The sequence below is a fragment of the Zea mays genome, chromosome 10, assembly GCF_902167145.1.
Source record: "Zea mays cultivar B73 chromosome 10, Zm-B73-REFERENCE-NAM-5.0, whole genome shotgun sequence".
Lineage (NCBI taxonomy): Eukaryota > Viridiplantae > Streptophyta > Magnoliopsida > Poales > Poaceae > Zea > Zea mays.
In genome coordinates, this window is record NC_050105.1 from 45,561,981 (window position 1) to 45,571,425 (window position 9,445).

The following is a 9,445-nucleotide window of genomic DNA, read 5'->3' on the forward strand; positions in this document are numbered from 1 at the left end:
ACGAGCTCAGGGAAGGTGTTTTTTGGATCTTCGGCATCCCGAAGCCTAGATGATTTTTTCACGGATCAAGCTCGTTACGAAAAACGATCTAGCACCGCGAAGGGGCTACTGTTGGGGGTATGCTTCGTAGCCGAAGATCCTAAAGAAAGCAACACCTTCGGCAGGTCCTCTCCAAAGCAGCGCCGAAGCTATCGCCTATAAAGCTTCGGCATAGTGACATGTCTCAAGACGAAGGGGTGAACCGACTTAAAGATGAAATGACTTAAAGACCCATGATATTTTGTGTCATTATTATAGTTCATTGTAAAGGGCATAAATGTAATTATACACAGGCTGCGCCCTGTGCCTATAAATAGGTGAACAGTGCCCCTGTACTGTTCACGGGATTCTGTAATCACGCATTGGGCATTTGCTTCCGTATTGCACTGGTATTTCAGCTTTCCTTAAAGCCGAAGGTACATTTGTAATTTGTCATCATTTCTATAATAATAGAATAAAAATGAGTTAATAATAATAATCAATTGCTTATATTATTTCTTCATATTTTATGTAAATCCTTCTTCACTATTCATCACGCTTATGAAGGTATGTAATTCATAACCTTCATCCGGAATTCATTATATCCCAAGGGAGATAATGCTTCGAAGGACGAAGGACCATATTATTTAACCATTTCTGTGTTGCCTTGTTCTTGATTCATAGAAGTTAAGAACAAGTCCCCAACAATAGGTCACCCTAGATTGTTTATCTCTTTACCTTGTTATCCCTGAATCACTTGGGTAGTTTTGCCATTGCTTTACATGGTTTTGGGATAATATTTTATTATATTCATTTCCAGTTATTTTGTTATTCTATTTATGTCCATGTCAAGATCATTAATGTTAATTAGAACATGGAGCTTAACTTGAGAAACACGTGCCACCACAAGGGTTTAATGGGACTCCCGTAATTTTGGCCGGGCTGCGTCCCGTGCTTATAAATAGGTGAACAGTAACCCTATACTGTTCATGCTGACTTGTATTCGCTCACACGTCACACCTAGATCTCTACTTTCTGTCAGGCCGAAGGTATAAATGTAACTCAATATTATTCATGTTCATTCATGATAATTTAATAAAAATGCTCTTATAATGTCATATGATTATTCATGTTATTTTCCATGTTTCATATGCTTCTACTTTCATTATTATATGCTGAGATGATGAAGGTACGTCCTTCATGACCTTCGTCTATTGATCATTATATCCTAAAGGGAGATAATGCTTCGAAGGACGAAGGTTATTTACTATTAATGTTTTGTGTTGCCTTGTTCTTAACTCATAGCATTTGAGAACAAGTCCCCAACATTGGCGCCCACCTCCGGTGAACTCACTTCCACTGTTCACTACTAAAAAATCACCTTCTTGCAATGGGCAAAAATCGTTGCGATAGACCATAAATCGTTGCGAAAGGCACCAATTGCGATAGAACAACTGCTGTTGCCTGCTGTTGCAGAAAACAGAGTGGCAATAGGCTATAGCAACAATTTTACGTTCTGTTGCAATTACTACATCTTTTGCAACGTATTCAAGTGTTGCAATAGTTCGTTGTTACAATGGACTATTCTGTTGCAATAAGTTATATTGCAACATTTACGATAGTTGCCAAAAACTCTATTGCCACAACATATTTCATGGTAATAAGTGTTAATGCCACGTTTAAATCTGTTGCAAATGGCTTTGTTACCACAAGATGCTTCGTGGCAACAAAACACTAGTGCCACACAAGTGACTCATGGCAACAAGATGTATTGCAATGCAAATAATTTCGTTGCATTTGATCATTTTGCAACATAATGTGTCTCGTGGCTACATGATCTTTTTGCTATAAAAATTATCTATGGTAAGAACCGTTATAACAACAACAAAAAAATATCATAACTAATGATGTTGCAACAAGAAGAAAAGGTTGCAACTACTGAAGTCCCAACGAAATAGATCCATGGTAATTACATCTTATTGCAACAAAAAAATCATTGCAACTGAACCATACAACAACTAATAAAACCGTTGCATTTACACATATTCAAACCCACAATTTATACGACAATGCATTTTGCATTTCTATTGAGTATAAAATGTTATGCAAAAGAATTATATTTTACATCAGTAACGTCAGAACCAAAATTGACAACCATAATATTTGTCTCTTGTCTCATATATTAACTATATCCATACCATAAGTTGTAACAAATAGGTTGCACCAAATAAATATTGGCCAAATACAAATTAATTTGATAACATATCTCACAATCACAACATCCTCGTACTAGCTTGGATTGTGATAACATAGATAATAAACTACTCAGGACTAGCAAATTATTAGAAGTTTTTTTTGCCATCGTGTACCCCTCCATCCCCTCCATTGATGCAAGCGATGGTTAGCTAGGCTGACGACGATATCACGACGACAAGGAACCTGTTGGAAGTGTTCAAAACAATAATTAGTAAAGCTATAATAACTTGGTTAATCATTAGTGGAAGACTACAACTGTAGTGCCTACAGCTACAGCTACAACTACAGCACAACTCCTAGCAAGCAGCATCAGCAACAACCATCAGCAAGCAGCAAGCAGCAACACGCAACAAGCAGCAAGCAGCATGCAGCAGCAACAACACGCAGCAGCACGCAGCTAGCAGCGGCAAGAAACAAACAGTAGCACGCAGCAACAGGAAGCACGCAGCAGCAAGCGTTCTACTCTATCTCTACCAGAGAAGGCAGCTGCAGCACCAGCCTAACAAGAGCGAAAACAAGCTACCAAATAAGCATGCTGCACAGAGCCACAAACATGTGTACTGCTCCTATGGTTAACTAAAATCTGTTTAGACTACTAAAATCCATTGCATGCACAACTACAAAAGAAATAAAAATAGATTGTGGACATACCTTAAACACACTTTGATAGAGCTTCTTAAGTTGATCTACCTTGCTTCTCACTTGCACTTGCGGATTGTACCTATTATCATATTCAGGATTACAAAAACAAAACTATCAAAAAAATGTTGTAAAACAGTTTATATGATCATAATGCAAGAACATTTGCATTCCATACACATTCGCTTCTTTTGTTGCCCCTTGCCTGCACACGTCTTGTCACAGCATTCCTTAGAGTGTAAGAGCTAATATAGTTTGCTGGCATATTGTCTTTCTTATTGTTTGTGTCTGGTGTACGAACGTTGTTTGCACTACTTGGTGCAGGTGCAGGAGGATCAGCTGGGATGAGTTTAGGAGGTTTAGTAGGGACAACGGAAGAAGGATCGATTGGAGTGGTGCTTTCACGGTTGCTCTGCATTAAACAATTGATCAAACAATTTATGTTGCAAAAGTTTCTAATAGCAATGATGGTAAAAATACAAATATCAAATTTTATACCTGTTGTGCTACAGCAGCAAGGGCAGCAACCATTTCTTGCCTCATTTCTTCTCTAAGCACTTGTCTTTTTCTTTCTTCTTCTTCTTGCAGTGCTTGCATTTTTTCCTGTAGTATTCTTTCTCGTTCTGCAACCTCACACGCAAGTTTTTCATTTAACAACTGGACCTGACTTTCGAGTTCAATGTTCTTTTGGTTGGTTGCAACCGTGGCACGAGCTTGTTCGAGGAACTTTGATTCCATCACTTGACTTCTTGTTGGATATCTTGATAGGTACCCATGACCATGAAGTCTGTTTGCCTTACATCCTGTTGTTTCCTTGAATGTTGTTTGGAAAATAGCATTTTCCTCTTCTCTTGTTAGATGATATCTTTCTGTTTGATATATTTTCTCAACAATTTTCTCAGCTGCCTTCTCCTGAAAAGAACAATATAGTTCAAGTTAGCTCAATTCAAATAAGAATTCATGCCCAGTATTTTAAAGTATGTTTTAGTAGTAAGCTTTGTGATTTACTCACATAAATGCCACGTGAAGCCTCTTCCGACCATTCATCATTTTTACAATGAGTAATCATCCAAAGGGATAAATCGGTTGGTTCTATACCAGTTTCTTGATCTCTCTGTAATGTGAAGAATGTATCATACAAGTTTGTCATTAATCATGGAAAATAAAGTAGTGGTCATATCATTACCTGTTGAAAGCTTATTTGGGAAAAAGTTCTAGAACCCATTATATGCTTCGTTCTTTGTTTCTGACGGTTTTCCGAGTTCCGGCTACTTATTTTCTAGAAAATAATAATAGTTGGAAATGAATTAATAAATAAATCGCTAGAATCATCCATATTATGCAAGTGCCAATCGTTAAAGTAAAGGAAATGAAACAGCAAACCTGGAATTTCTCAGATCCAAAATACAACATCATGTAATGCCACTCGACGATGTCTACATCTTCAGGCTTGTTTTTCATCCTTTCAGCATAACTATTGTATGCTTTGTATGTTGAGCTTAACGTTGATCGCCATCCTTTGTATCTCTCCTTGGCAATAGACCAGATCTTTTCATGCGCGTCCTCATTGCTTGGAAACTCCCACCTTCGCTGTTTCAGTTTTGATATAAAGAGAAGGTTAATTGTCTAGTAATTTAGGAATAGTAGACCACTAATAGTTCTAGCTAACTGTTAGGGCTCAAGTAAAGAAATTTCACATAGCAGTACGTCAGAGGCTATAGAAGATCTAACATTGAGCTCTATATCTTTCCACTTTTTCACTCCAATGAGTGGTGCCTTTTTCTTTGTAAATAATACGATTTCATCCACAAAAGTGCGAGTGTTTGGTCCTACGGGACCTCCAAGCTTAGATGAAAATTCAATCTTAAGTTTGTGATCACCGTTCTTGATTCGCTTGGTGGCTGCTGCTATACCCTTAAGGGTACCACACCCCTCCTTTTTGAAGACTCCATCGTTATCTACATATATACCAATAACATCTGAATGGGTAGAAATATTCAAAGTAGAAGATTGCAACATTTGAATAAAAAACTCTTAGTAAAAAATACCACGATCTCTTTTCCTATGACGTCTAGCATGAGATGGCCAATTAGCAGTAGGTTTGCTGCTGCCATGAATTTCTTCATCTGATAATATTAGGTCATCATTGCTTTGTCGTTCATACAATACTGCGGATAGCATAGGCATCAGTTACATCTCTAACAATTTGCGAAAATATACACTATATGTTAGTACGCTGTAAATAAAAGAAATTACAGATATCTGGAAGATCGCCTTGATGCCTTAACCATTCTTTATATGTTTTGATCGTATCCTCCCTGAAGTCATCCATTAAATCTGCACTTAAACAATATGTAAGTTTAATTGTGTAAACTATAACATATCATGTATTTAATGTAATGAGTTTGACATCTTAACTTACCCGTTTCTGGATTGTCATGTTGTAGTATTGCAAGCCACTCCTTATATGCATCAATCGACACTTCTATAGTTTCTTCATCAACATTTGTTCGCTGCCTTGGACGCTTGATGGGAGTTATGCTTACCTCTAGATCACTGGGTGGATCTTTTGTGAGCACAAAACTTATTTTTCTCTCATCCATGTTATCAGACAGCATGGCCTCTTCTTGGTGGATGTAATCAAGTGCCAATAGCCTGGATCGATCAATGCCACATCGTTTCTTGTAAAACAAGAAGTCCCTACCAGAATATCCAAGTTTCGATTTTATGTACACCACGTTGTAAAAGGCAACATAAGCTTTATCAATATTTACTGTGACAATTTCTTTTCCAGGTTGTGCTCCAATGCAATGGAATTTCAAGGTCCATATCTCACCAGTCAACCTGCCACACAAATATATTCTAAGCAAACAATGACTAAAATAGTGTTGTAAAAAGATTTCATTCAACAATTAAGAGGTATGAAAACAATATACTATAATTATGATCTGCGCCAAGGCCAAAGCAGTAGAGAACAATATGGGTAGATAGATTTTTACTTGTCAGGAAGATCAAAGAAGACGTTCTTCCCAGCCATAATCTCGTCCACAATCCGTGTACTAAGTTGGTTACCATTGTCGTTGGTGCACAGATTAGCTTCATTGCTTGTCGGCTGCAAACCTCCTTGAGTCGTCATCATAGGTCAGGAAAATAGATGCTGACAGGGCAGAGAACGAAAAAATCATGTAAGTATAACAATAGATTGGTTTATGGAATTATGTGCAGTAATTTCAGTGACAGAACATTAGTAACTATCGATTTATCACGCTTTTCTGATGAAATTAAAAATGTTTCCCTTCTTTCTGGAACATTAATAATTTCTTCAGGCCATTTGGATTGGACCATGGCCAGAAAATACGAGTAGCACTAGTGGGTTTTGAAAAATATACTACACGCCTGGAAGTAGTAGGAATGTCTCAAGTGGGTTTTGAAAAATATACTACACGCTCAGTTCTGGGTTCTAGGAATGTCTCAGTTTGATTTCCTACGCGTGCGTGCCTGCTCACCGTACGTACGCGTGCGTGCTTGCTCGGTCCCAGTTCGGGTTCTAGCAATGGAGATTAGGAATGATGCTCAGCTCTGCTCAGTTTTCCTACGCGTGCGTGCGTGACTGCTCAAGTGAAAGAGATTGAGAACGGCGCTCAATTCTGGGTTCGTTGGCAATGGAGATTGGGAACGGTGCTCAGTTCTGGGTTTGTTCGTTGGCAATGGAGATTGGGGGCGGCGCGTACCTGACCCTGAGTCCCGGACAGGCGACGACTGATGAACTGAACGGCGCGTACCTCCAATCGCTCACGCTGCCGCCGCCCGACGCATGAAACCCTTGCAGTAGAGCAGATTAGGAAGGAGGAAGAGGAATGTCTGCCCTTGCGCCTTTGCCATTTGGGAACGAAGCTGGACGTGTGGAGGCCTGGTTGCCTGGAGGCTGGAGCTGGTCCGTGGCCCGCGTCTGTGGTTGACAGGGTGTGTGGCTGGTGGCTGGGACCAGGGAATGCCGTGGTCGAGTGGGCCATGTCAAATTATATGCATTGTCAAGTGGCATATTAGGAAGGACGAATATTTTTTTTCTATTATAAACCTTATTATATAAGGGTCTTCGACACAATCTGTACTCACGTCGAAAGCCCGCGATCCTACTACTAATTTCGGTGCTGGTGAGGAAGCGATCGAGAGGCTCCGACGGGTGCCGCACGTCCAGCGTCGCGTTGATCCATCGCTTCGGGTCAAAGTCCTCCGCCCCGAACTCCGACGCGTCCACGACCACCATTTCCGGTGCACATCGGGAGAAAGCGTGCGCGTCCCTTCACTGCTTCTCTGTCTCGGCTCCTCGGGTGTCTGCAGGGGAGTAGGGGACGAAGATTTTTTTCTATTATAAACCTTATTATATAAGGGTCTTCGACACAATCTGTACTCACGTCGAAAGCCCGCAATCCTACTACTAATTTTGGTGCTGGCGAGGAAGCGATCGAGAGGCTCCGACGGGTGGCGCGCGTCCAGCGTCGCGTTGATCCACTGCTTCGGGTCGAAGTCCTCCGCCCCGAACTCCGACACGTCCACGACCACCATTTCCGGTGCACGTCGGGAGAAAGCGCGTGCGTCCCTTCACTGCTTCTCTGTCTCGGCTCCTCGGGTGTCTACAGGGGAGTAGGGGGCGAAGTTTTTTCTACTATAAACCTTATTATATAAGGGTCATCGACACAATCTGTACTCATGTCGAAAGCCCGCAATCCTACTACTAATTCCGGTGCTGGCGAGGAAGCGATCGGGAGGCTCCGACGGGTGCCGCGTGACCAGCGCCACGTTGATCCACCGCTTTGGGTCGAAGTCCTCCGCCTCGAACTCCGGTCGGGACCAGCCACATATCGGGTGTAAATAATCTATGGAATGTGCTATGCAAACTCGTATTCTTGCTTTTATCGTAGAGCAAGACTCCATAAATTTGGTGATTGTTATGGGTGAACACACTCGGAAACGGTCGGCAAACAGTCGACAAACAGTCGGTAATTCATAAATATCAAAAATAGAAATAATATTGGTAATTCAGAAATAATCAGTACAAGACAACATAATACAATGTCAGATTGAGGTTTGATAAATATGTAGAATATATATGAAGTATTTTATATGACAAATAGCTATTAGGAGTAAAAAAATAGCTTGCTTGGTCTCTAGTAGTTCCTCATATTTAGACAATGATTTAATTCTGAATCTAGTTTTAGTAGGTCTGCTCCCGTCGGACCTGGCTGACGGTAGGATCGAGGGTAGTGGACATAGAGGGCAGAGGAAAATATCGGTCAACGCGACATGTTGGGAAGCGACATCCGGCGACGTGACCTATGGGTGAGCGGCGGTCCGATGGTGGTGGCGAAGGTTGTGTCACGCGTATTGGATCTGGCTGCCTCGTTGCACGGGAAATAAAAAAGAGCATGCCGGACCTGACTAAATTACTAAAAAGAGCACATCGCATAGTAAGTAACTAAATTTAGCAAGTCCATTTGAAGAACTATTAGAATGTGTTATGCAAACTCGTATTCTTGCTTTTATCGTAGAGCAAGAATCCATGAATTTGGTGATTGTTATGGGTGAACACACTCGAAAACGGTCGGCAAACAGTCGACAAACAGTCGGTAATTCATAAATATCAAAAATAGAAATAACATTGGTAATTCAAAAACAATCAGTACAAGACAACATAATACAATGTCAGATTGAGGTTTGATAAATATGTAGAATATATATGAAGTATTTTATATGACAAATAGCTATTGTGAGTACAAAATAGCTTGCTTGGTCTCCAGTAGTTCCTCATATTTAGACAATGGTTTAATTCTGAATCTAGTTTTAGTAGGTCTGCTCCCATCGGACCTGGCTGACGATAGGATCGAGGGTAGTGAACATAGAGGGCAGATGAAAAGATCGGTCAACGCGACGTGTTGGGAAGCGACATCCGACGACGTGATCTATGGGTGAGCGGCGGTCCAATGGTGGAGGCGAAGGTTGTGTCACGCGTATTGGATCTGGCTGCCTCGTTGCACGGGAAATAAAAAAGAGCACGCCGGACATGAATAAATTACTAAAAAGAGCACACCGGATAATAAGTAACTAAATTTATCAAGTCCATTTGAAGAACTATTAGAATGTGTTATGCATACTCGTATTCTTGTTTTTATCGTAGAGCAAGAATGCATGAATTTGGTGATTGTTATGGGTGAACACACTCGGAAACGGTCGACAAACAGTCGACAAACAGTCGACAAACAGTCGGTAATTCATAAATATCAAAAATAGAAATAACATTGGTAATTCAGAAACAATAAGTACAAGACAACATAATACAATGTCAGATTGAGGTTTGATAAATATGTAGAATATATATGGAGTATTTTATATGACAAATAGCTATTGGGAGTAAAAAATAGCTTGCTTGGTCTCCAGTAGTTCCTCATATTTAGACAATGGTTTAATTCTGAATCTAGTTTTAGTAGGTCTGCTCCCGTCGGACCTGGTTGATGGTAGGATCGAGGGTAGTGGA

At 40.4% G+C, this 9,445-nt stretch overlaps 1 protein-coding gene and 1 long non-coding RNA gene across 2 annotated transcripts; both read right to left on the reverse strand.

Moving 5' to 3' along the window:
* Positions 1–2,377: 2,377 nt before the first annotated feature.
* Positions 2,378–2,995, reverse strand: LOC103641054 (uncharacterized). The gene is made up of 2 exons (XR_560038.2): positions 2,926–2,995; positions 2,378–2,457 (listed from the first exon to the last, which is right to left on the reverse strand). It is a non-coding gene; the product is annotated as an uncharacterized lncRNA (long non-coding RNA).
* Positions 2,996–3,061: 66 nt separating this feature from the next.
* LOC118473511 (uncharacterized) lies at positions 3,062–6,070 on the reverse strand. The gene is made up of 8 exons (XM_035963247.1): positions 5,913–6,070; positions 5,336–5,757; positions 5,170–5,250; positions 4,962–5,081; positions 4,747–4,871; positions 4,297–4,503; positions 3,709–3,825; positions 3,062–3,325 (listed from the first exon to the last, which is right to left on the reverse strand). The coding sequence occupies exons 1-8, from the start codon at positions 6,050–6,052 to the stop codon at positions 3,062–3,064; spliced, it is 1,476 nt and encodes a 491-aa protein (XP_035819140.1). The 5' UTR covers positions 6,053–6,070.
* Between the last annotated feature and the right edge of the window lie 3,375 nt (positions 6,071–9,445).

Coding starts and splice junctions, on each gene's coding strand:
- LOC118473511 (XM_035963247.1), bottom strand. CDS start 6,052: ATGATGACGACTCAAGGAGGTTTGCAGCCGACAAGCAATGAAGCTAAT. Junction 4,504..4,746: donor CATCTAAGCTTGGAGGTCCC/GTAGGACCAAAC, acceptor AAACTGAAACAG/CGAAGGTGGGAGTTTCCAAG. Junction 3,826..4,296: donor TTGGATCTGAGAAATTCCAG/GTTTGCTGTTTC, acceptor TGTTCTTTTCAG/GAGAAGGCAGCTGAGAAAAT.